The 26766-nt window shown below is 52.9% G+C and overlaps 1 protein-coding gene across 1 annotated transcript in view; it reads left to right on the forward strand.

Annotated features, from left to right (window-relative positions):
• Positions 1-1415: 1415 nt before the first annotated feature.
• LOC122484982 (heparan sulfate glucosamine 3-O-sulfotransferase 3B1) overlaps positions 1416-26766 on the forward strand; it is a 40245-nt gene continuing 14894 nt past the window's right edge. Inside the window, exon 1 of the mRNA XM_043583167.1 lies at positions 1416-2450. Within this exon, the coding sequence (XP_043439102.1) occupies positions 1897-2450 (554 nt within the window). The 5' untranslated portion in view covers positions 1416-1896. The remainder of the gene's footprint in view (positions 2451-26766) is intronic.

Raw genomic sequence — 26766 nt, forward strand, 5'->3', positions numbered from 1 at the left:
GGTGACGAGCAGGGCGGAGGGAGGTCAGTTGTGCAGTGCAGGTTTGCGCCGACACTGAAATGCAGCGTGGGCGGCGGCTCCGGGTGAGTCACCCCGGGGGGCGACACTCAGCCCCGGGGGCCGCGCTGGGGTGGGAATCGGAAGGAACGTTCTGTCCCGGAAAGGCGCGAAGCCGGGCGTTGGAGGCCCGCTGGCCCCGCCGGAGCCGCGTGTGCAGGCACTGAAAGCTTTCCGAACACGACCGGGATGAACTTGAACATCCCGAGCTTCCGAACTCCAGCCGCCGGGGCGAGAATGCGGCAGCGCTGGGCCCCCCTCGCCCTCGCTTCCGCAGCGAGGGTTTACAGCCCCGCTCCCGCGCCCCGAGGGTCCCTTTGCACAACAGAGCTGCTGGGGGGAGCGGCTTCCACTGGGTTTGGGCTTAAATAAAGAGCAGCTCAGCGATCGATTTGCTCCAAGTTGAGAAAACAACACCTGACAATTAGTGTAACAGGTCAGCAGACCAAACCGCCTCCTAGATGAAGGCGCATGGCAAGCTGGCCTTAACGTTTATTCAGGGAAAGGGGTAAGAGAGAACGTTTTCTTAAACCCACGGTCCCCCCACAAACTCAGATCCGGACAAAACTTTCTGCACGTGACGTTCACACTCCCTTTTCGACCACGAAGCCTTTCACCAGACTCTACCTCACAGTTAATTTTCTTCCTTCGCTCCCCCGACCTTTCCTGCCAGTTAGGGAGCAGAGGGAAGATTTTTCTTGAGGACAGTTTACACTGATCTCAGTTAGCTCGCAGCCCGAAAGAGAGCAACTCCTGGAAAAAAAAAAAAAAAGGAAGGAAAAACTTTTTTAAAAAAGTTGACAGCCTTTTACAAACTTTCCACTTAAACTTCCGACACCGGTGCCTGTTCCGGGTCCCCGGCGTGGGATGGTCGCTTTGGGGGGGGCTGCAGGCATCTCTGGCCTGACTCTCGCGCCTCCAACCCCCTTCCTACCGCACAACACACACACACACACACACACACACACACACACACACACCCCTCGGGCCCGCCAGCAAGACATCTGGGTCGGGACTCGAGGGCAACTACACGCCAAGGCTGGCTCCAGGGCAGCGAGGGAGCAAAGGCGCGCGGGAGCCGGAGCGCACGACCGCACCGCTTGGCGGGGTCGGACCTCTCCCAACCCTCAGCCGATCCAGCATCCTTCCGACCATCTGCTCCTGTCACCAGCTCCTGGCTCCGCCCCCCTGAGCCCGCCCCTTGCCCCGCAGCCAATAGCAACCTCCGACCTCTCTCCACCGCCCCAAACCCTTTCCACACCCCCACGTTCCGGGAGCCGGTTGGCTGCCGAACGCTCAGCGGAGCGCCTGTATTTGCAGAGCGCTCCGGGTTTCTGGTAGGTGGACGGAGCCGTCAGTCCGGAAGGCTGGGCCCGCCCACCCCACCTCGGTCTCCGGCTCTCTTCCTGCGCAGTTCTTCGCAGCCTCCGCGGGGAAGTGCCGGGGCCGCTCCCGAGGCTCAGTGGGCAGGACCTCGAGAAGGCAGCCCCGGCGAGCGGCCGTGCGCACCGTCTGGAGTGGCCGGGGAGCCGGGGCGCGGCGTCCTCTTGCCCGAGCAGGAGCACCCTTCGGGCCAGCAGTTGCCGCCACCCCGACTTTCGTTCCAGTTGAAGCTCCTCCCGGGCAACATGTCAAAAGCCGCCACCGCTACAGCTGCCGCCGCCACCTGGGGAAGAGCGGCAGCGGCGGCGGCGGCGGCGGCGGCCGCGGGCGCGCGGGGGCAATAAACCGACCCGCCCGGGCGTCCTGCGGGCCAGGGAACCCCCTCCGCGCTCACAGCTCCGGCGGGCCCCGCGCCATGTGCTGAGCCATGTCCCTCGCCGCGCCCCCGGGCTGCGCATGGGGCAGCGCCTGAGCGGCGGCCGATCCTGCCTCGATGTCCCCGGCCGGCTCCTGCCGCAGCCGCCGCCGTCCCCGCCACCGGTGAGGAGGAAGCTCGCGCTGCTCTTCGCCATGCTCTGCATCTGGCTCTACATGTTCCTGTACTCGTGCGCCGGCTCGTGCGCCGCCGCGCCCGGGCTGCTGCTGCTGGGCTCGGGGTCCCGCGCCGCCCACGCCCCGCCGGCCCCGGCTCCGGGTCCCGACGGGACTACCCCCAGGCTGCCGTTCCAGGCGGCGCCGGCCACCCCGCTGGCTGCGGGCAGGGAGCCGGCCGAGGGCGCCGCGAGCCAGGAGGAGCAGAGTCCCGAGACGCCGGACTCCCCCAGCCCCATCTCCAGCTTCTTCAGTGGGTCCGGGAGCAAGCAGCTGCCGCAGGCCATCATCATCGGCGTGAAGAAGGGCGGCACGCGGGCGCTGCTCGAGTTCCTGCGCGTGCACCCCGACGTGCGCGCCGTGGGCGCCGAGCCCCACTTCTTCGACCGCAGCTACGACAAGGGCCTCGCCTGGTACCGGTGAGTTTCCCCAGCAGGGCCAAGGGCAGGGGCGGCAGCCGCGATCCAGACCCGCAGAGGACGGAGACGTGGCATGTGCCGGGGAAGTGACAGGGGTACAGCCTCCGACCCCCGGGGGGCGGGGTGGGGCAGAAAGAGGAATACAGCGGCGGCGCCCGGAATCCCGCCCCGGCATGGTACCGGGTGCTCGGGGCTCCACTCGCCACAACCCATAGAAACTTCCCGAGGAGGTCTGGCAGCTCCGTGGCCTGCGGTGCCCCTAGAATTAATCAAAGGGGGGTGGTCAGCGACTGGACCCTCTTAACTGTGGCCGTTTCCCAAAGCGACCAATCCAGATCTACTCGTATTTTATTTTTCCTCCTGGAGCGCCGGGACGTTCTGCGCCCAGCCGGTCACGGTCTCCACCCTAGACCAACTTCCAGAGCGGTTTCTGCTCCCCAGATGGGGAGGGGGGTGGGACAGACCGACGGCGTCTGTAAACTTTTTTGTTACAGTCGAACTCCTGGCTGGAACCCGAAGACGGCCAGACCCGCTTGGCTGGCGGGCAGCTTGGGCTCGGGAGGGCGAGCTGGGCGGGTGGCCCGGCGCCTCCGCCCGGCAGCCGGGCGGGCGGCGCGGAGCGTGGAGCGGTGCTGGTCCCTGTCGGGCAAAGGCGCGCACTGCAGCCGGCGGGAGCGGCGCGCGGCTTTGAAGGCTCCGGGGCGCCGCCGGCCCCGCTCGCTCGTTTCCGCCTCCCGGGCCTGGGTGCCGGGAGAGCGCGGGCCGGGACGCGTGTGTCCGCGGCCCTACACTACGTCGGGGTGCAAAGAATGTGAGGGGTTCGTTGATTGAGAAATGTACTTTTCCCGAAGGTCGGGCCTTTAAAAAATTTCGTTTTTCGGGTCAGGTTGTGGGGTCGGGTTGCCGAGGGGCAGCGTGCGGCCCTTGGGGTCATAATCACGACCTCTGCCCAACGCTTTCCAAAGCTACTCGTCTTTGGAGTGAGCTTTTGGGTTGACCGAGCTTCCGGTGAGGCGCGGATGGACAGGGGGTCCAGACTCCGGCCTTGGAAAAACTTGGTCGCCAACCAGGAGCCCGGCCAACGGCCTACACCCCTTCTCTGGTCCTGAGCCCCCAACCCTCGCGAGTGTGACTCTGGAGTGGCCGGCAGGCAGTCCTCCAGGCCCAAGATGCTCGGGACTTCGGGGAAACAAAAGGGGAGAGTCGAACCGAACCCGCGTTCCCTGCTCCCATCCCCCGCCCCCAGGCCCCGCGAAAGATAAAAGGGGGCTGACCCCGCGGATTAAAATCCCTCTCTTCCCAGCCTTGCCCTCCCGCTCCCTTTTGTCCTTAATGTTTTTATTATTGTCAGGAGTTGCCCGAGTCTCAAGGTTTAGCCAGCCGTGACAGTCACGCTTCCCACCGTTGCCGGGCTCTGGTGTCCGACGTCTGGATTCGCGTCCGGGCTCCGGCAGCTCGCTGGTGGCGCTGAGCCTCAGTGCTCCCATCCGCGCAGTGGGGATCCTGTGGTTGCCCCCGCCCCGGGCGGAGAGGAGCGCGCGGGTGCGCTCGCGTGCCCGGCAGCCACGTGGGGGCCCCTCCGGGTGTCAGTGCCGTCGGGTGCCTTGTTGTTCCTGCTTCTGCCACCACCTGCCCTCTTCCTCCAGGGATGAGCAATCTGGGGGCCGGGAGGGCAGGAACGTCTTTTCAGGGGGAACCCGCCGGGGGCCGGAGGCAGCCTGGCGTTTTCTAAGATCCGAAAGCTAGGGGCCGGGTCGGGAGGACCCGGCTGGAAAATCGCCGAATCGGCGGAGTCAGGCGGTTTTAGAAGCACCTGGGGCAGATACGGAAATCCCCACTGGAGGATTCGCGCGGTGTCTAGGCGGCCGCGCTCCACCTGCCACGTTCCTTTCGATGGACTCAAAACTGCGGAATAAAGAGCGAAGCCGCGCTGGAAAGGCTCGCCGCGCGCCTGCAGCGGGCAGCGCAGCAGCCGGGGAGCCTCGGGCGGGACCTGCGCCCGGGGGGGAGGGGGGGGGCGCGGGGCGACCGGACTTGGGGGAGGCGGGGGAGCCTCGTCGTCTTCCCTTACCAGCTACCGGAACCGAGGGGCCGGACTGACGGGGACCGGGAGGCCCAGGGCCCGCGGCGGCCACCCCGCGGACCGGGGTGGCGGGAGGAGCGAAGTGCAGACCCCGCGGCTCGCCCCCCGCGCCGCGGTCCCGGGCTGCCCCAGCAGCGCCCGGCGGGGCCGCAGGTTTAGTGGGTGTCTCTAAGAAAAAACAAGACAAAACCCAAGGCTTTTAAGGGCCATCTGCTTACTTCGTTTTTTTAATTGATGAAGGATATTCTGGATGTCTGGGCACATGTGTGGACGTAATTATTTTGAAGGCAGCCGTTTTAACTTGAGACAGACCACACCGGGAGGAAACGCCTGTCCCACGACGCTTTTCCTAAAATGCGGTGCCCGGGGAGCACCCCTCGCCCTGGCCGGAGTTCGTTCTCTGGGCTCAGCCGAGCCTAGCTCCTCGCCAGAGGTGTGTCCCATTGTATCTATGTCCCGCTGTGTCCGGACGGTCAGGCCGCAGACTGCAGAAGAGTGTAAATAATAATTAACCGGAGAGTTGCAGTTCGCGTACTGGTTAAAACGTGTTCTCAGAAGCAGAGAATAATAGGAGAGAGGGGAAGACATTTTGAAGGCACTAAGAAGCTAGAGGCACGGATGGTTGAATCCGAGAGTCAGGGGTGGCGGTCCGTGGGGGAACCGGGGTCTTGGCTGTGTCTGAGCAAGTCGTTAATAGGTTTAATCGGTTGATAACACACTGTTGCTAGTGGCCTAACCGGTAGCCCAGAGCCTGGGCAGATTTGCGTTAAGTCTTTGGATTTTGATCGTAGGTCTTTTACCCTTGGCAGAATGAGACAGTAGCAGGCCGAGCTGCAGGGATCATGGTAGGAAGGAGCCTACCAGGGTGGCGACACACGGAGCTGACCTTGCCACCCGCCAGGAATCAGGAATTTTCTGCTGCTTCACCTGCTGCTGCAGGAAAAAAAAGAAAATTGTTAGTAAGTGCGGTTCATCTGCTCCGGACCTGCGTGTTTTAGTCTGGGATTAAGACTCTTGGGGGTTTATTTTTCCAGTCCATTATCCAGCTCGCTCTTGCTCTGATCAGGCCTCCCAAACTTCACAGGTGCTTGGAGGACCCCATGGGTTGGCTTATCAAGACTTGGGGTGAAACCCGCCTTGACCTTCTGTTCCATGGTGGTGAAGGTGTTTGAGAAAGAACGGGGCCACCTTACCTACCCCCAGGTGGAGAAATCACCCACCGCCTACACTGAGGCTCTGAACACTGGTTTAAACTTGGAATTTAAAATTAAATATGTGCATTCTGTAGGAAGTTTCTCTTTTTGATTTGGCTTAAGCTCGGTAGATTTTCAAGAATTTTAATGACCCCAGTTTGGGAATTAAGTTAGCTAAATATTGTGTGATTACTATCGTGATTTTTTTTTTTTTTTTAAGAGAACTATGCCTTAGATGTTACAGCGCCAGAACCCCTTCCCTGCCTTGACTCTTCTTTCCATTTTTGGTTGTACAAAGAATCTGACACTTTAATGCTGTGGCCACATTAGAAAAAAAAAAAAAAAGTATGGCGTGTGGGTGGTTTTATAATGTTGATAGCTAACACTTACTGAATGTTTTCCCTGTGTGCCAGGCACTGTTTCAAGTTTTACAGGATTAGCACATTTAATCCTGGTTACAGTCCTGTGAAGTAGGTACTTCTTATAGGCCAAGAAACACAGGCACAGAGAGGTTAAGCGACTGGCCCAAGGCCTCACAGCCAGAAAGTGACAGAGCTTAGTATAGCAACCCAGGAGGTTCTGATCCAGAGGTCACTCTGGGCTGTGCTCCCTCCTTGCTTAAAGTGACCAGGACAGGAGGCTGGTCATAGATGAGGAGTTCAGAACTGGGTTAGCTTTGGAAGAGTTTTGAGTTGTCTCTTGTACCTCTCGTGACCTCAGTGTAGACTGCTCACTTACATCAGCCCCAGAATAGGAGAGTTGCTGCATCCCATGTTGGCTTATAAACTAGAGTAAGGATAATTCTATCACTATAGAAGTTTCATTTCTATGCCTGCACAGGACAGAGCCAAAGGAGTCATTAAAATTACAAAAATATCCTCAAATACAAAGGCTGAGAAAACATGATGTCCCTACAGAGTAGATTTATTCTCTTCCATTTGCCCTGTTTTTTTGTTGTTTTTTTTTTTTTAAGGCTGGGGAGGGGGGTGTGTGGGAGGGCATAGAGTTAAAGTAAGATGTTCCAGAACTTTCTTGGGATGAATTTATTCATTAAAAAACAAAAAAACAGTCCCCCAAATCAAAACTGAAAACTTGCACTTACCAAACCAGAAGACCGTTAAAACGAACACGTGGAGCAGATTTCTTTAGAATTAGATTCTAACACCCAGTAACTTAGGAAATCTCGGACTTGAAAGCCAGCAGCGGAAAAATAGCAACTCTTCCTACGCTTCAATTTCCCAAATGCCGAGGAAACTAATTTCTCCTCTGTTTTCCTAGACGAGCTCTGGAAACTTGGTGGCAAGGACGGCTTCTGTCTTCACTGAGGGAAATTTAAGATACGATCTGATTGGAGATAATCCTTTTTGAAATAATTGCACTTTCTCAGTCCTGGAGTTCAAACCAAATATGCAACTCACTTCAAGCTGCTGGGTGAAGATCAAAAATCTCCATTTATATGCAACAATTTGAAATACAAACCATCATGTTACAGAGCTGTCAAGATTTATTAGCAAGACAGTGCAGCATGTGTTGAACTCTGTTTTTAATTAGGCACCTAAATTAGACCATAAAATGGTTGATTAATCTTTTACAAGTTGAGGGGAAAATATAACATAAATTAACCTAATCATAAGTGTTTCCCCAGATGCTCTGAGTTAATAAAATAGTCAATATTTAATAGCAACCTATTTGTTTTAGATTAAAAAATGCTGAAATGTAGGAATTACACTTCTCTTTCAAGTGATAGGGCATTATTGAACAGGCCTTAAAAAAAAAATCAGCCTAAAAATTTTTTTTAAAAATTAAAATATTAAAAAAATATTTACCGAAATAAGATACCATAATTAGGAATTAAGTGTGGAGTAAACTAGATTTTGCCTTTTTAACAGAGCCATGAGTATTAAAAACTTAGCATTTAATAGAGACTAATATTTATAAAGACACGTCCCCAGCTAAAGTTGTATTGTTTGAGATTTTTGAAGTGATCTGTCACAGCTGTTTTTCTAGTTTGGGTGTTTTATTTTTTTGTTTGAAGCAAAACTTTTTGAGATTAAAAACAAGTCAATGTGCCACACAACCTCATTCCAAACGCATATGCTGGTTTTACCTTTTTGTTTAAAACGTGTTGTGTAGGATATAAGGTTTTCTGATTACATAAGTTGACCCTTAAATAAATTTTTTTTTTTAAGATTTTTATTTATGTTTGAGAGAGAGACAGAGTGTGAACCAGGGAGGGACAGAGAGAGAGAGGGAGACACAGAATCCGAAGCAGGCTCCGGGCTCTGAGCTGTCAGCACAGAGCCCCACGCGGGGCTCGAACTCACAGACTGAGATCATGACCTGGGCCGAAGCTGGACACTTAACCGACTGAGCCACCCAGGCGTCCCAAGTTGACCCTTTTTAATCACTAACATTACTTAGAATTAAAAGTGCTCCAGGAATTTAAAAAGGAAAAGAAAAAAAACAAACCCAGCCCACTAGTGTTCTGAATCCAGGAAGTGGCATTTATTTAGAGCTTCAGAAGTGACCAAGATCGCTTGCAAGACTGCTTTCTGTGTCAGTAGTTTTTCAATACTTTGTGTCCTCACTCTATGAACATGGAAATTCACTTGATTGACAGACACACAAAATGTCTACTCGAAAGGCAGCGCATAATGAGCATTTCTTTTGCTGTGAATAGAGTTAGTTTCCAAATAGGGCGCTACCTCTCTCATTTAACAGTGGGTGATTTCAGACAGTAAGGGAAATTTCGGCGCTAGGCTGCTGGGACAGTCAGGAATCCCAGCAACATGAATTCCCGAAGTATGTGGCATATTTTCAAGGGTAATGGATACAATATGGTGCCTACCTCAAATGAAAACATTTACCATGACGGAGAAGAAATAAGATACTGGTATCTTTGAAAGCTACTTGTAAGTAGAGCATGAAGCTTTTTCTAATATTTAAAAGATTACCTTGTTAGAAATCTCCGATCGCTCTCAAAGTATACCAAAATAAAACTAACACCCAATAAAACTGGTGTTAGTTACCGGTGTGTGTGTGTGTGTGTATATGTGTATATATATAATATATTTATATACTTTATATATATTTTCTGAATTTAGATATGGGGAAAAGTTGAGAAGGGAGAAGCAATTACCAGCTTGAATAACATGATGATAAATATTTTTCATTGCAGCCAAGAGGCTATGTGTCAAAATACTGTTAATGCTAATAAAACCCATTCATTTTCTTTGCAGATAGAGAGGAGTTGTTGATTTCCCTTATATCTACATCTTAAATTCTTTAAACACACGCTTTTGTGGCTTGAAACGTTAAAAATAGCTTACATTCCTGGGTCACTCAAAAAATTTTACCTCCTTGCATCATGGGTGTAACATGTTTAAAGAGCAAAGCTGTACTGAACAGTGTGTTCGCCCCCCAGAGAGAGTTGCTTTTAGAAACTGGTAGGACGGTGGATCCGGTTAGAGAGGCACTACAGAGGGCCACTGGGATTTTCTACTTGCATTGTAATAAAAGTATGTATGTACATACATACATTCACTGGGACTTTAATTTGGTATGTTTGTTACGGAGCAGATAAGCTCTTGGGATAAAATATTTTTCTCCTAAATGCAGCAAATGTGTTAAAAGAAGACTCTGGTGTAGCATCAGGTTTGGTTGTTATTTAAGCCCAGGCTGGACTCCCGTCTTGCAAAGGGATCGGTATTTTTAAACACTTTGGACAAGAGTGTGAATGATTCCATGTGTTCTTCAAGCAGCTTGGGGGCGGAGGATTGAGACCCCCTGTTCTCCCCCCCCCTCCCCCCCAAATCTCTGTCGCACTCAGTGCACAGGGTTACACTTGCTCAGAAACTCATAGTGCTGTTAGATTGTTCTGGGCAACGTGAAGCTTGGGGGCAACAAATGGAGAGTGAAAGAAATATACATATATGGGAAAGAGAAGTGAGAAGCGGCAGATTTCTCACGCACACCCTCGACTGAATGGCGGAGGGGCAGGAGGGAAGATCTGATGACAGAAGTGTCCGGCATGGCCCCACAAAGACCCCCGGCGCGGCCACGTGTCTGCCACCATCGGGGAGCTAGCCGAGCGCTCGCCTAGACCCGGCGTCTTGGAAGGTGGCACAGAAAATGGCTCCGCGGCTGGGATCCGTCAGCACGGTCCCTGTGTCGCGTGGGATCACTACATCTGGTCCAGGATCGCTGAGCCCCGGAGACAGATGGCGGAGCTTCCCTTGTCGGGGGCGTGGCGGGGGCGGCCCCTCCGCCCCCGCGGGTCGCCCGCCACATCCACGTGACCAGCCCGAGCGCCCCGCTGCAGCCTCACCTGTTGGGTCGAGCCGGGCGGAGCAGCCCGCGCTCGCGGTGGCGGGGAGGGTGCCGGCGGGCCGCGGCCGTGCGCTGATTGGTCCGAACGGTTTCCAGGAGGCCAATGGCCCTCCGCCTGCGAGGCAGCCCCGCCCAGAGTGGGCGGGCAGAGCCGGGGCGGGCGGGATTTCCCCGCCGCCAGCCATCCCTCGGGTGGGGTTAAGCGGGTCCTGAGCCCTGGTCGTCCTCCCAGCCCGGCGCCCAGGCGGGTCCGTTTGCTCGCTTTCTTTCTTTCCCCGCCCTCTGTGTGCTCGGAACCCTCCGGCACAATTTCCCCTGCCTCCTGGAGGGGAGGTGTGTGTTCTCGAAGTATATGCCTCCGTCGGGTAGAGCTGGGGGTGCAGATCGGGCTCGGCCTCGCTGAATCACTGGCTGGTCGGGGCGCGGGCGGAATGAATGAGTTCTTGAGATGGGCGAGGAAACTGCCTTTTTAAGGAGAAGGGGATGAGATGGCTCGGAAGGAAGTGAATCGGCAGAGGCCGTTTTCAAGCAGCATGTGTGTTCTCCTTCTCTCTGGGGGAGGAACTGTGTTCTCCTGGGTTCACTCACTTCTGTAATGGGTGCCTGGAATGCGAGTCAGCAGGTCCCGTGGGCACCCCAAACTAGCTTTATTTTTCCTGAATGGGGCCGGTTAAAGGGCAGGATGAAGAGAAAAGGTGGAAAAGGCCCCGCGTGGGGAGGAGAGGAGGCTAAGGAAAAAGCAAGTAACTCAAGCCCCTTCTGATTCCTGAGTCTCTGCTGGACGGAGACCAGGTGGCTCAGCGCCCCCCTTCTCTCCCCCCCCCCCCCCGACAGTGCCCTGAGTCCAGCAGCTGCCCCCTACCCGCAGGGGGTTGGAATGGCTCCGCGTGTGCAACCCCGGAGCGCCCTTCTGCCCCCAGCCCCCAGCCTGCATATGGACATTCACAAGGTTACCCATGTTTAGTGCAGCGGAAGGTTCGAAGGACCACCTTAAAACGCCTCCTGTCACGATGGATTTATACCATGCACTGGGACCACTGTCGTGCATTTGGAGCAGACCCTATTTTGGAGGGCGGATCTTTTGCAGAGATGCAGGAGATGATCTGTATTAAAAGAACGGGGCGTTGGCCTAAGACAATGCTCTTTGCTGCAGGAGATGTTGAAGAAATGCAGGATTTGGATCTCGGGTCCATTAAAGTGGTCTCCCCAGGGGAGAAGACACACTAAGCAGACAATTAAGAGAACAGTCTTATACCCCCAGATCACTCCCAGTTCCTTCCCCCCCAGCTGAAGGCCTCTCCCTCCCCCGCCAACTTGCTTGTTTCCAGACCTGGCTCAGCCCAGCCATTCCTCTTGATGTGCTGTTCCTAGGGTCCCTGGTGCCCTCCAGGCTGATTGTTCCAGAAATCTCCAGACACTTAGCATATGCTAGTGCTGCCAGTTAACACAGATACACAAAGAAGTAAACATCCTGTTCCCAGCCCAGAGCTTTTACAGAAGCCCCAAGTGGGTGAGTGGGTGTGGGGGGGAGGGGTGAGCACAGAGAATAGGGGAGGAGAGCCGATCGCTACTTTGTCACTGACTTGAAACACTCAAATGGAGGAAGTCAAAGGTGACCATTTTGAGCCCTTTTCTGCAGTCAGTGAAGAATACATTCTCCTAAATCACGCTGACCTATTTTATCCCCACTCGTTTAACAAGGATTTATTGAGCATTTACCTTAAAAAAAATGTGTATTTATTTTTGAGAGAGCACAAGCAGGGGACGGGCAGGGAGAGGGGGCCAGAGGATCTGAAGCACGCTCCGTGCGGACAGCAGCAAGCCCAACGTGGGGCTCGAACTCACGAACCGTGAGATCATGACCTGAGCTGAAGCTGGAGGGACTCTCAACCAACTGAGCCACCCAGGTGCCCGGAGCGCTTGCTTTTTAAAAAACATGCAGACTTTATCTTTCAAAAGCATTTTTAGGATCACGGCAAAATGGAGTGAAAAGACCAGAGTTCCCAGGTACGCCCTGTCCTCACAAATGCACAGCCCCCCTCACTGTCCCCATGCATCGCCAGAATGGTACATTTGTTACCATTGATGACCTTGCATGACACATCATTATCATCCAAAGTCCTTAGCTTACCTTAGGACTTAAAGAGTTTACAACATTGCTCTTCATGTCCTGTTACAGCTTTTGACAAACATATAATGACATGTACCCATCGTTTTAATATCCTACAGAATAATACGACTGCCCTAAAAATGCCCTGTTGGAGCACTCGCTTTTCTCAAGTGCTATCCGTGGCAGCCAATGGAAATACGAGAGACGTGAACTCGTTCTTGAGGGGCCTGTTTGAACCGGAGAACTAAAAAAATCTACAGGTTCAAAGACGCCGCAAAGCAACTTAAGCACGGATTTAAAAAATCGTGTGTCCTGGGGCGCTTGGGTGGCTCAGTCGATTGAACGTCTGACTTCGGTTCAGGGCATGATCTCACACTTCGTGAGTTGGAGCCCCGCATCGGGTTCTGTGCTGACAGCTCAGAGCCTGGAGCCTCCTTCAGGTTCTGTGTCTCCCTCTCTCTCTGCCCCTCCCCTGCTCGCACTCTGTCTCTCTCAAAAAAGTGAATAAACGTTAAAAGAAAATTAACATCGCTAGTCCTGCGAAATCGCTGGTAATTCCGAAAACCCTTTTGAGGAGAACAGGAAGCGTGCGATGAAACGGTGAAAATTGAAATGTGATTTTGTACAGTTTACTTTCCAGGAGCTTTCCAAAGACCGCTAAGCAGAGAGGAAGGAGAGGGAGTGTCCATTACTATGTGATACAGTGGGGGGGGGGGAATGGCTCATTGTTAGTGAGTGAGGGCCCGCTGTGTGCAGGGAGTGATGCTTCTGTGTGATTCCCCCCCACATGGTGGAGGAGGAAAGGGAAACTCTCAGAGATTGGTTGCCTAAGGTCCCACAGCTGGATCTGCAGGTGGTCAACCTCTTGAACCCAAAGCCCTCCCAGATGGCCCTTCGAACACCCCGTCTTGGAGCTCCTGTACATGGCGGAAATTCCACCTGGTGTTCCAGGGGACCGCTTCAAGCCATCTCTTCTCTTGTTTCCCTCCTCCCCACCCCCACAAAGACACACAGACTTTTTCACATTAAAATATCCCCAGGGTTATAGTTTCCCTCTCTTTTTCGGTCCCCGTGCCTACTTTTCCTTCTGCCCACACCCGCTCCTCAGCCTCAGCTCTGTTGGAATGACACGGGCATTTGATAGATGGCAGTTTTCACGATACCTATGTCACAGTCACTTTCACATCACCCCTGCAACCCCTACTCTAGCGCTAAAATCTGTGTATTTGATCTCCCTTTTCTGACCGCAACCTCCCTCCATTTCTTCACTTACCAACCTGTTCTCTTTCACCTGTTCTTTGAGCCTGCCCGCCACCACCACCGTACCCCAATTCTTGGTTCTCAGGATGACTGAAACTCTGCCGCTTGCTCCCTATGCCCTGTTGCTTTCCTTCTGCGTTCTCTGACACCCTAACCACCGTTGTCCCTACCAGCGGAGACCTCTTGCTTTGTACTGTCCCCAGCCGCTGTGCAGGAGAAGGTCTTAACCGTAGAGCAGACCTGGCCCATGCTGAGTTTATGCCCTTGTCCAAGAACTTGGCTCTTACTGTGCAGCTTGCTGGCCGTTCAGGTCACCACCGCTTACCCATGCCAAGACCCGTTGTGTACAAAGGAACTTCGGGATGGCATCGTCTTCCTTCAAGCACCCGTTCAGAGAACTCCTACACGGGCAGAAACCACAGAGAGACCGTGGTCTCTGTAGGAACATCGCGCACTTAAAATCTTCTCAACGTGGCTTTAGTTTCTGCTTATTTGCTTTTCATTCAGTGTCTTTTCATTCACTATCGCCTTTCTCCTTTTCCAAGACTTCCCTTCTTCGTTGCTAAGAAGTGTTGCGTTCTCTCTTTTCTGTGTGCTTTGAAGAAAATCCAAGACATCGCATTATTTTATCTAGAGGCCTGGCTTTTTTTTTAAGTCGGATTCTTATTTCATGTACCTACAAGAAAGTGCAAAGCAAGAATGTGCAGCCTGATGAATGTTCACAAAGTCAACATCCCAACGTAATAGGGGCTTAAGAACTCACCCCCCCCAAAGCCACCCTTGTGCCCCCTTCCAGTCACTGTCCCTGTCCCAAGGACATACCAACCCTCCTACGTTCCACCATCACACATTGTGGAACTTAATATACATGAAATCCTGGAGCGAATACTTGCAGCGTTTTGAAAACATGTAAATTCATCGCTGATATTGACAGGCTCCGAAGTTTCGCAAGCCAATCTGGGTTTTTTGATTCTTTTACAAAGGGCGGGACCAACGGCTGGCTGGAACCGGAAGGCAGCGGCACCTGTGAATGGGGGCATGTTCTTTTCCCGTTTGACACAGTCCTCACTGCTCCTTACTGTCTCCCACTGGGCCGGCTTCGCTCGTCTGTTACCTGCCTGGTCCTGGGTCAGGTCGGTGCCAGAGTGCTGGCTGCACACTGCCCCCTTCCCCCACCCCCTCGCCTCGTTTTTCAGGTACGCACTATTTCAGAATTAAACTCCCTCCGTCTCGTTGTTCGTCGTGGACGTTCTCGTTAGATTTGGGGGTTAGCCATTTCTCGTTGGACTTGGTTTTCGTCGGGCGCCTCTGTAAAAATCCTGGGAGAGGTTGCACGGAGCTCTGAGGCTCGCTGGGGCCATTTGAAATCAGAATCCTCGTCGTCAAACTTGTTCTAATGACCCGCTTCTATTTAAGAGATGTTTTGGGGGGGGTCAACCTTTTCCCACAGACTTTGTGACCTTCGGGAAAGTCGCTTTGTGTCTTTGGTGTCAGCGTTCCCACGTGTACAACGGAGGTGAGCCCGTATTTCCCCAGTCCACTGGGGATGTGTGGTCCTACTTCTCGTGACTAGTACACAGCTCGTGGCCTGTGCAACACGCACGCTGGTCTATACCCCTCAGTGAGTTCGCTGAGCATGACCTGAAGTGGGCTCCAGGCTCTGAGCTGTCAGCATAGAGCCCGACGCGGGGCTTGAACCCACCATCCGCGAGATCATGAGCTGAGCTGAAGTCAGACGCTTAACCACCTGAGCCACCCAGACGCCCCACTTAATGATAGCTTTAAATGCCGACTGTCCGGTGTTAACATTTATCTTCTTGAGGACGGTTAGCAGGTGGCCCGCCGGCCACACTCTGAGAAGTACTGTCTCCAGTTCCTTCAACGAACAGAAAGTTCTGGAAAGATGAATAGGTGATAACGCGGAAGAAATGGTTCGGTGTTCGGGCGTTAAAGGTCCTGAGAAGCACTACGGCCCGAAACAAAACACAAAACCAAACCAAAAAAAGCCCAGACAGGACAAGACAAAAATCTGTTTTCTTTTCTTGGAGCTGGCATTCCCCGCCCCCACCCCCACCATGTACAGGATTCTCTTTTCCTTCAGTATCACCTGTTAGTTACTCCACGAAGCGGTGCTTGTCCTGATGCCACTTTGGGGTACATTAGCAGGCCAGGTCCCCAGGGTTTCTTACACTTTGAAGAATTTGACCCCGGACCCTGTGCGCTCTCTGTCCACCTTTAAAAAGGTGCCCCTTTGGGGCGCCTGGGTGGCTCAGTCGGTTGGGCGTCTGACTTCGGCTCAGGTCATGATCTCACAGTCCGTGAGTTTGGGCTCCGTGTCAGGCTCTGTGCTGACAGCTCGGAGCCTGGAGCCTGCTTCGGGTTCTGTGTCTCCCTCTCTCTCTGCCCCTCTCCTGCCTGCCTTCTCTCATTCTCTCTGAAAAATAAAACGTCACAAAAAAACAACCTGAGGTGTCATCATCCCTTTAACCGCCCCCCTCCTCCTCCCCAGGGTGATAGTGCAGAAAAAGTAAAGAAAGAGAAGGGGTGGGGGGGTGGGTCGCGGTAAATCAGGGGAGCCAGCCGCGGCGGAAAGTTGCTGAGGCTGAGGCCAGGGGAAACCGACTTGCTCATGAGGATTTCAAGCCGGGTCTCGCTGCAAGCTTCTTGAGAAGGCTTCGCCCGGCTGGTGTGCCCTGAGCAGGCTAATTGCTGGTTCAGCGTTCCTCCAAGAAGCTTATGTCTGCTTTCAAAGGTGAGGGCCCCGTCTCTGCTTGCTGGTGCAGGGGGGCGGGGGTGGAGGGTGAAGTGTATCTTCTTGTATCAGAGCACCAGCAGGATTGCTCACGCCCCAGACAGAAGGCTGAGGTCTCTGAGAAATAACCGTTCACTAGCCGCACATAAACATCAGCGCCCTCGAGCTGCAGAGGGAGCCAATCACTTTAAAAAACAAAACAAAAACAACCTTGCATTTTCCCTTTTGTTGTCTGGGGCCCAGGGGGAACCCTTGAAAGTGTTCTTACTACCCACGGCACCGGAAACAAGGGAAACTTTAAGATGAGGTGTCCCTGGGAAAGAAGGCGGGTGGAACCTTTTAACGGAGAGCGAGAGGGGGATTAATTTACCTGTTTGTACCAAACTTAAGTTACAGGAGTATCTGGATTTCCCCTCCAAGCACTCTAAACTTGCTAGATAGAATGACCGTCTTATCTGCAGATACGCTTACCATCGACTCCTTGTATTTGGGGACATTCTAACACCTGTTTGCATCGCCTCCCTCACCTCTGCCCTGGGCTCTCGCTTACAGGGGGGGATGTCTGGCGGGGGGCTTTTCGCGTGGTCTGGAGGCGCGGACCGTTTCACACCAGAGTGGGGGCCCCCACTGCATGGACTTGACTAGTTTTTCATTCTTATCGCGCTTCCCTTCCTATAAAGTTACGTATGTTTTAGCGAGATATTTAATACCCGTCTTCTCTTTCTGTGGGGCCTTCTGGAAATCGGGCAGTAAGGCAGACTTCTCGCCAAGCCATGGCCAAGGCATCTGGATGGTAGAAAGAGGTGTGGGCTGAGCACTAGGGGATGGGGTAGGGCAGAGGGAGTGTCAGGATTGGGAGAGGAAAATGGCTCAGAAGCTGTTACGGGAGCGAAGCCTTTATCTTACTGGCCAGAGGGATTTGTTGGGGGGGAGGGGGGCGCGCAGCTGAGCCTCCCCTACTGAAGAAATTTACAGATGCTTCGTGAGTTTTGCACTCGAATTCTTTCCATGCAAGCATCTGCTCCCCGGGGTACTCATGAGAAGGGATGGGGCTCTCTTTGTCACCTACTCCAGACCCCACCTCTCCCTACTGCCTCCCTGGGTAATTTGGATGACTGTCCCGGAGGGCCTTTGCTCCGCGGTCTGAATTGAAGTGTTGGGGGAGCCTTGTCCACGGCAGCATGGGAAAGTGACTGCGGGTATCCGTCCCATGGGGCTTAGGGGCTGCATTTCCCTGGGGGGGTGTGGGGAGGCAGGGGGAGGGCTCAGGAGAGCACAGCCAGGGGGCTCCTGATGAGGGGTCTGCCCTACGCACCTTTCTCCTTCCCTCTGCCTTTCTCTTCCCCTGTCTCGTCTGGTTCCGTCATTCACAGTTCTCCTTAGCCTTGTGTTTTCCTCCTGTCGCAGCTGGAAACAAATACAGAATGCGGCTCGTGGCTTTTTGTGTCTGTTCTATAAAAAGAGCATTTGCCGGGGAGCACATGTGCTGGCTTCCTCAGGACGTAAGCTTTTGTGCGTTTTAAGGCCTTTGATCAAAGAAGCCACCTCATCTGAACCCAGATGGTGTCTTTCGGGGATGTCAGTTGTGGGCGGGAGGGGGTGCATGGGCCCACCACCTATTGGTGCCTGTGCCCTGTGGCTCTTCGGCCTCCACCTGTGGCACATGGATGGTCCGTAGGTCCCCCAGGCTCGAGGTGCGTACCCCGCACGAGTAGACAGCAGAGGTCCGGCTGCAGGGAAAGATAACACCGAGCGTTTGCACCGTTCAGGCCCAGCCGTGGGCTTTGGGTCCTACACGTTCGGCCTCGCTCAGCGTTTCGCACGTGAGTGCCATGAAGAAGCTTCCAGCTGCTTGTCTCTTACACTCTGACGTGGATTTGGTGCTGTTTCGCGGCCGTGGCAAAAATCCTTGGGCTTCTCTGTGCTCGGGGGCGCGGATTGAGGGGACCGCCGGGAGGAAGCCAGTGTCAGGGACAGCCCTGAGGACCGTGTCCCCTGGAGCCCAGCGGCAGGGACGGAGAACTAGGGAGGGCTTCCCTTAGCTCCGGGTACACGTGACCGTCCACTGGTGTTGCTTTTTGTTCCCGATGCTGCGTAGATCTGATTAATTTACGGAGCATCGACCCTGTGGCAGACTCTGGGGCTGCAAAGATGTGTTCATTTCTGAGACGCTGTTGCGTGTTTGTTTTATCAGCCTGGCCGGAGCCTGTCCTCGTGAAATTTGCATTCTCCTGGGGAGGCGGGCAGTAAAGGCATAGCAGGTGAAGGAATAAAACTAGAATACTCCCACTGATAAGAGCCAGAGGAGAAATAAAACAGGACGGGGCATTGGAGGGTTAGCGGGGAGGAAAGAGCTGCTTTAATTTTAGGCAGGGGGTCTTTTTCAAGAGGTGATGTTGAGGAGAGGCCTGAATGAAGAGAAGGGGTGTCCGAGGGTCCAGGAGGTGGGAACTTGCCCCCAGAGAAGGCATTGTGACCGCACTGAAGAGATCAAAGGAAGTTGGGGGGGGGGAGGGAGGACAGAGAGGAAGCTCTTTATGTTCTTAATGAGGATGCCAGTTGGGGGCTCTGTGAATGGGAGGGCCGGGGATCTGACCTACTTTTTTAGAAAAACCCTGACCACCCCATAGAGACTGGCCAGGGAGAGTGCGGCTTCGGGCAGGGGTTGAGATGACTTAAGTACAGTGGACCTTGATGGATGCAAAAAGGAGAGGCCTGGTTAAGGGGCGCCTGGGTGGCTCAGTAGGTTAAGCGGTTAAGCGTCTGACTTCGGCTCAGGTCACGATCTCGCGGTCCGTGAGTTCCAGCCCCGCGTCGGGCTCTGTGCTGACAGCTCAGAGCCTGGAGCCTGTTTCCGATTCTGTGTCTCCCTCTCTCTCTGACCCTCCCCAATTCATGCTCTGTCTCAAAAATAAATAAACATTAAAAAAAAAAAAGAGGCCTGGTTAAGGCAGGAAAAGATTGCAGAGGGAGACCTGTTCTGGATGGGGAAGGATCTCTACTGGGAAGGCCTCAGAGAGGAGGGGGCACCCTAGTTAAGGTTTTGACGGGTGAATAGGAGTTTGTGTGCAGACTGTGCGGGGGAAAGGGGTCTTCTTGGCAGAAGGAACACACGTGGAAAGGCAAGGAGGTCTACGTGAAAAGGTGTGGATGTGGGGAAGGATGGTCAGAGGAGAAACATAATAATTAGGGTAGGACAGCGTCAGAAGGATTGATGTCTTTGGTGAGTGAGCCTTAACTTGATGACTTCAAAGTGCCATTGGTAGCACTGTTTATCCCGTACCTTCCCCCCCTTCTCTTTCTCTCTCTCTCTCTCTCTCTCTCTCTCTCTCAAGTATTTCAACTTGGAAGTGGGATTTACAAGATGCCGTCGAGTAGCGTTCAACAGGCATCGCTCCCGCCAGCGATCAGAAGAGAAGCCGCCCAGAAAACCCGGCAATTGCCAGAGATGCTCACAGGATGTGTTCCGGGACCCACGTCCCCTAAGCCGGTTGCTTTTTTGCTTGTCTGGATGGAGCCTTTCATTAGGGTAAAGCCTAAAGCCATGTAATTAGAAATTCCACCGCTTGGCTCTTCGGACCTACAACAGAACAGCTCCGTGGACGCTCGGCTCCAGCATTCTTAGAAGCTGAGCAGGACCGGGCGGCTGGTGCCCAAATGCCAAACCTGGTAATTAAGAGGTGGCTTGGCAGGCACACACCTGTTCTGGGTGTGCAATTAGTGCCTGCCGCCCTTGTTACTGGAGGTTGTACCTCTGCACCGACCCCTGGGGGGGGTGTGTGGGGGTGTGGGGGGTACGTATGTGTCGATTTCCCCCCTCCCCCCTCCCTCTCTCCTCCTCCCACCCCCTTTCCTTTCTTCTTTACTCATCTGAAGCCATCTTTCTCTGTTTTTTTTTTTTTTTTCTGGACGCCACGTTTCCGATCGTTTAGTCCCAAGCCGCCCCTCTGGGGATTCCGCCAGGAGCAACCCCGGTTTTATCCGAAAACCAGAGTAAGAGGCTCTCGCGCCTTTTGCCGTCTCTGTCTTTTCTTACCGTTCAGGCGGGCCGTTGCAAAGAAGGGGACCAGCTTGGAAGGCCAGAGGGGAATGATGCTTGGGAGGAGAGCATTTGGTGGTGTGGGTTTTTTTTTTTTTGGTGTTTTTTTTTTGGTTTTTTGTTTTTTTCCCCAGGAGTTGCTCATCAGATACTTTTCCAGTCTGCATTCCTGGTTTATAGCCAGGCTAATTTAATTTCCAGCTGAGAGGCTACTCCCCATATGATGGTAATCTCAAATAGTTAATGAGCTAGAAGAAGAGGCAGCCTATTGAATTGATTCGTGGGGCTCAGCTCAGCGGTTTCTCAGTACTCATTTATCAGCCTGTTTGTTTCTGGGTTTGGGAGGCTCGTTCAGCCTGGCACGGCCTCCTGGATCTCCCCGCTCCCAGAGGTGGATTGAGCTGTGCCTTCTGGCCTCTGGACATTCGGAACCAGCTCGCCTTTCCTTTTCACGCCTGGCTTCCTCAAAGGGAAGGAGAGCCGAGGAGATAACCTTGGGTCCGTGCGTCTGTCTAGGACACCTGTAAAGCACACCAAGAAAAATCCCGAGTCTCCTTTCCTTCACTCCAGCCAGGAGGGCGCGTATCACCGGCAGAGCCTTTTGGGCCCGCTGCTTTGAGCCACGCTGCCCTGTCACACGGGTCCTAGGATCTGGGGCGAGGGCTTTCCTCCTGCAGAACGCCGGCACCGCTGAAGAAATTAAAGGCTCGAGCGCGCACCGGGAACAGTGACAGAGGAATTAGGGCCATGCTTGGGAGAAGCTAATCTGATTATTTTCGTTTGTGGGATCATTTGTTTCAGTAGGGTTGAGTTGAGAAATGAACTCGAATAAAAAACATAAGAGCACGAGTGCGGGGAACCAGTAAGAGGTTTAGCTCCTAGTTTCTAAGTTAATCTCTCTGGGAGCGTGCATGCGCGCACACATTTATTGAATGCAAGTAGGTTTATTTCATTATAATTTATGCCCCATGTAATTCCCCAAATTAACTTAAAACCAAGCCTTTTTATTTCTTATCATCAGAAAAGGAGAGAAGGTGGGGCGCCTGGGTGGCGCAGTCGGTTAAGCGTCCGACTTCAGCCAGGTCACGATCTCGCGGTCTGTGAGTTTGAGCCCCGCGTCAGGCTCTGGGCTGATGGCTCAGAGCCTGGAGCCTGTTTCCGATTCTGTGTCTCCCTCTCTCTCTGCCCCTCCCCCGTTCATGCTCTCTCTCTCTCTGTCCCAAAAATAAATAAAAGTTGAAAAAAAAAAAAAAAAGAAAAGGAGAGAAGGTGGAAACCTTTTAGGAAGCAGATGGGTGATACCAGATGGGTCGGTGGGTCAGGTGGATGACTGCTGTGTTGGAGCCTTTTAATCCTGGGGGCCCTTAGAAGTGTCGAGAACTGGGATGGACAGTGAGATCCGGAGCTGAACATTCTGATGTCCGAGGCCAGGCTCTGCCATTGCCCCGTGTTTGATTTGGGGCGGCCCCGTTTAACCGCCCCCAGCCTCAGTCTGCCCATTTCAAAGATGGCGCACCCTGCCCATTTCAAAGATGGCCCCTGAGAAGGTTGGTGTTGGAGAGGCAACCAGATCCTGGAGACACATTCCTTTCTGGTGAGTAAAGTGCAGAGTCGGTCTCAGAATTGACCTCCTCATGGTCAACGACGAGAGAACCATCTTCTGACAAAAAGGAAGCTCGTGTATTCTTTACCAGAGGCAGTTGTTTTTCTTTGTTTCATTCTTTTTTTAACACGTATTTATTTTTGAGAGAGAGAGAGAAAGAGACCAAGCGCGAGCAAGGGAGAGGCAGAGAGAGAGAGAGAGAGAGAGAGAGAGAGAGACCCAGAATCCAAAGCAGGCCCCAGGCTCTGAGCTGTCAGCACAGAGAGCCTGACACGGGGCTCGAACTTGTGACCCATGAGATTGTGACCTGAGCCGAAGTCGGACACTTAACCGACTGAGCCACCCAGGCGCCCCCAGTCATTTTTCTGTTGCCTGAACTTTGAGTATTACAGTGATCAGTGTCTTTGTGGCTTCCCAAGGCCACGCGTAAACCCATCATTAAGCCAGCCCATCATGGGGATGCCTGCTAAAATACGGAGGTGTGTCCCATTTGTAGGCAAAACCTTAGGGGGGTGGTGAGCAAAGCTCACGGGGCCTAAGTGTGATGCTGACGATATTACGTGGACGGAGAATGAGTGTCCCCTGGGCTCTGGCCACTGACCTCATACACCAGCCATCCCATTTGGACTTCCGAAGGTAAAGCAGCAGACTGGTGGCTGGGACATTGCTGTCGGGGTCGGGGCGGGGGGGGGTCATCACCATTGTGTTGGGATATTTCTGTTGCCTTCTGAATAAGAGCCGAGGGGTCTCCCACCCGGGGAAAGGGAGTCCTTCCTCCGACAGATACCGTATTTGTCTCCTAAAGATTCCAGATTCGTGGAGAGCGATGGGTGGGGCCCCGGCTTTAGGGAGCTTCTTTCTACACTCAGATGATTCCGAGTCTCAACTTGTTACCCAGTAGTGGCACCTGCCTCCAAATGACAAATGAATCAATGCGCATTTAGCGAGCACAGGGGTGAGGGGTGGGGGGGGTGTGGGGAAGCAGGGGAACTGCCCTTTGGAGGGGTTGGAGCTACACTAATTTCCCAAACGTGCTAATGGGGCAGCAGAGGGCCACACGTCTCTTGTTCTCTCCTTTAGGTGGTGTTTGCTCAGGGGCTTAAGTGCCCTGTGTTCCCAGCCCCCGGGATTTGGAAGTGGACTCATTTGGAAAAGTAGCAGCTTAAAGGCCTTTATTTGGTTTTGTCCGTGAATAGAGAACACCACTGAGCCTCTCAGGGAGAGGCGGCCCACTCTCGGCACCCTGCCTCTGGCTCGCCTCCCAGAGAGACCGCCCGCCCACCCCAGGCTGACCCACCTGCCCAGAATTGCCCTTTCCGGGCCAGAATTCTAGCCAAAATTTGGGGGTATAGTTATCTGCGTTCTCTCAGTTTCTGTTTTCATATATATATACACACACACACACACACATACATATGGATACAAAAACCTAAATCCTTGTTTAAATTTTTTTCTTTTTTTAACGTTTATTTATTTTGAGACAGAGAGAGACAGAGCATGAACGGGGGAGGGGCAGAGAGAGAGGGAGACACAGAATCGGAAACAGGCTCCAGGCTCTGAGCCATCAGCCCAGAGCCTGACGCGGGGCTTGAACTCCCGGACCGCGAGATCGTGACCTGGCTGAAGTCGGACGCTTAACCGACTGCGCCACCCAGGCGCCCCTAAATCCTTGTTTAAAACACTTCTTGGGTGAGAACCTACATTTTGCTGCTGACTCCTCCTCCCCCCACCCCCATCACTCTCTGGGAAGCTACAACTTAATGCCCGTGAATTCAGAGCCCATTAGTGCCATGCGCCACCCCTACCCCCCCAACCTTGCTTTAAAAACTGCAGGTGATCTGGGGGTGCCCGGGTGGCTCAGTCGGTTGAGCGTCCGACTGCGGCTCAGGTCATGATCTCGCGATTCCTGAGTTTGAGCCCTGCGTCGTCGGGCTCTGTGCTGATGGCTCAGAGCCTGGAACCTCCTTTCGATTCTCTCTCTCTCTCTCTCTCTCTCTCTCTCTCTCTCTCTCTCTGCCCCTCGCCCACTCATGCTTGTGTGCTCGCTCTCTCTCTCAAAAATAAATAAAAACATTAAAAAAAAAAAAACTGCAGGCGATCCTTGCTGCTACGTCTTTTCCCATCTCTGTCCTGTGTTGCTAGCTTTTCTCTTTTCCTTCCTACAAAATGGCTTTGAATTAGCTACTTTTTCATTCCCACTGCCCCTTATTCAGACGCACAGAATCTCATTTATCTTGCAACTCCCTTATTGAAAACATACTTAAGGTGATTTCTTTTTATTTTTTCTTTTGAGAAAGAGAGGAAAAAGTACAGCAGGGGAGGGCGGGTTGAGAATCCCAAGGAGGGCTCCGCACTGTCAGCACACAGAGCCGGATGCAGGGCCCGAACTCCCGAACCGTGAGAGAGACCCTGACCTGAGCTGAAACCGAGAGTCAGATGCTTAACCGACTGAGCCACCCAGACGCCCCTTATTTCACTCACGATTAATGAGAGAACCAGACAGGTGTTACCTGTGGTTCCGAGGAGACGTCAAAAGAACATAAATTCACTTGGAGTAAAGAAACGTTGCTGTGACTTTAGAAAGAGGGTGGGAATCGGACTTTTTTCCCCAAGCGGTGGGAAGTGGAGAAGGAAATCCACAGAGCCTCCCCCAGAAAGCGTTTCTCCGCATGCCTGTGGTCAAGAGCTATATTGCATTGCTGTGTTGTTAATTTAGAATTCCTAGAGTTGCAGAATATTTCAAAGGCAGTAAAAGCCTAGAGTCAGCTAACTGGAAGGAAGACCCCCCCCCCCCCCCCCCGCCGTTGGCAGTCTTTTTTTGTTCCTTCTAAATTTCTTCATGTTTTTTTTTTAATGTTTATTTATTTTGGGGAGAAAGCGAGAGAGGAAGAGACCGAAAATCCCAAGCAGGATCCCAGCTCTCAGTGCAGAGCCCGACGCGGGGCTCGAACTCATGAACCATGAGATCACAACCTGAGCTGAAATCGGGAGTCAGATGCGTAACTGACTGAGCCACCCGGGCGCCGCTCTTGACGTCTCCTTGTATCAGTCTCCAGTAGGACTCCCGGAGCCCAGATCTGTTCAATATGTGTTGCTGGGAAGCTCCATCGGCCACACTCCAAATAGATCTCTGTGCCACTCCCCCTGCTCCGTCTGATGTGGCTTCTCACCGCCTTAGATCAAATCCAGCTTCGGTCTAGCATTTGTCCATTTACCCACTTACCTACTTCATTCATCAAACAGCCAGCCCACTGGGGCGCCTGGGTGGCTCAGCCTGTTGAGCATCCAACTTCGGCTCAGGTCATGATCTCACAGTTTGTGGGTTCGAGCCTGCATGGGGCTTTGTGCTGACGGCACAGAGCTTGCTTGGGATTCTGTGTCTCCTTTTCTCTCTCTCTCTCTCTCTCTCTGTCCCTCCCCCACTCATACTCTGTCTCCCAAAAATAAATAAGCATTTTTTAAAAATTAAAAGAAAACAGCCCACTTATTGTTGCCACAGTGAAAATAAGGCACAGTCCATTTCTTTGGGCGTCGGGATAGGAGATCATCACCATTTTCTTTCTTGTTTTTTTTAATGTTTATTCTTGAGAGAGAAAGAGAAAGTACAAGCTAGGGAGATGCAGAGAGAGAGAGAGAGAGAGACAGAATCCGAAGCGGGCTCCAGGCTCCGAGCTGTCAGCATGGAGCCCGACCAGGGCTCCAACTCGTGAACCGGGAGATGATCTGAGCTGAAGTTCAGACACTTAACCAACTGAGCCACCCAGGCGCCTCTGAGATTATCACCGTTTTCCAACCTGGCCCCAAACAGTAATTTCTCATTCCAGGTTGCGCCCTCTTCTCTTTGGATATCTGCAAATGGCTTCCAGTCATTTAGCCTCAAGCATTGCTGGCTCATTTACGTTCGTTCATTCATTTACTTGTTCATCAAGCACATTATTTGCACATCAAGCACATCCATTTTTTTTGCTGTTTTGTGTGCCTTTTGAAGATAAAGGTCCTTGGGGCGCCTGGGTGGCTCAGTGGGTTAAGCATCCGACTTTGACTCAGGTCGTGGTTTCAGAGTTCATGGGTTCGAGCCCCATGTTGGGCTTTGCGCTGACAGCACGGACCCTACGTGGGATTTCCATTCTCTTATTCTCTCCCCTTCTCTCTGCCCCTGCTCCACTTTCTCTCTCTCTCAAAATAAGTAAATAAACTTAAAAAAAATCCTTAACATTCACAATCCAAACAGATACAAACAAAACATGGAGGGCAGTAAGATTGTACCAAACGTTTTGTTCTTAGAAATAGTCATTAAGCGGGGCACCTGGGTGGCGCAGTCGGTTGAGCGTCCGACTTCAGCCAGGTCACGATCTCGCAGTCCGGGAGTTCGAGCCCCGCGTCGGGCTCTGGGCTGATGGCTCAGAGCCTGGAGCCTGTTTCTGATTCTGTGTCTCCCTCTCTCTCTGCCCCTCCCCCGTTCATGCTCTGTCTCTCTCTGTCCCAAAAATAAATAAACGTTGAAAAAAAAAATTTAAAAAAGAAATAGTCATTAAGCTTAAAAATAGTTACAGGGTTAGTGTTCCGCTCAGGCTGATGCAGGGTAAAAGGCTAATCTGACTTGTAACTCTTAGCAGCCTCTCTCACTCACCATTTAGTTATTTGATCTCTTTGGTGCTTCAAGTTTTGTTCCCTTGGGGGATTGTGGTGTCGGTGGGGAGAAAGCGCTGTGTCTAAAAGCACAGAACTGCTGGAAATGCTAAAACTCACCAGGCAGGCAGGCTCATCCACCAAAAACTTCTCATTGAATGTAAAAAATCACCATGGGACACACACTCCCTGGAGCGTAGCATCAGCCTCCCAGCACGTTCCATCCCTCCTGTCCTTCCTTGGACGTGAAATCCACAGTCAAGTTGGACTCTACAATCTGTTCCAAATTTATTGCTTTTCTATATTAAAAAAAAATGG

Source organism: Prionailurus bengalensis, chromosome E1, assembly GCF_016509475.1.
Source record: "Prionailurus bengalensis isolate Pbe53 chromosome E1, Fcat_Pben_1.1_paternal_pri, whole genome shotgun sequence".
In the NCBI taxonomy this organism is placed as follows: Eukaryota; Metazoa; Chordata; class Mammalia; order Carnivora; family Felidae; genus Prionailurus; species Prionailurus bengalensis.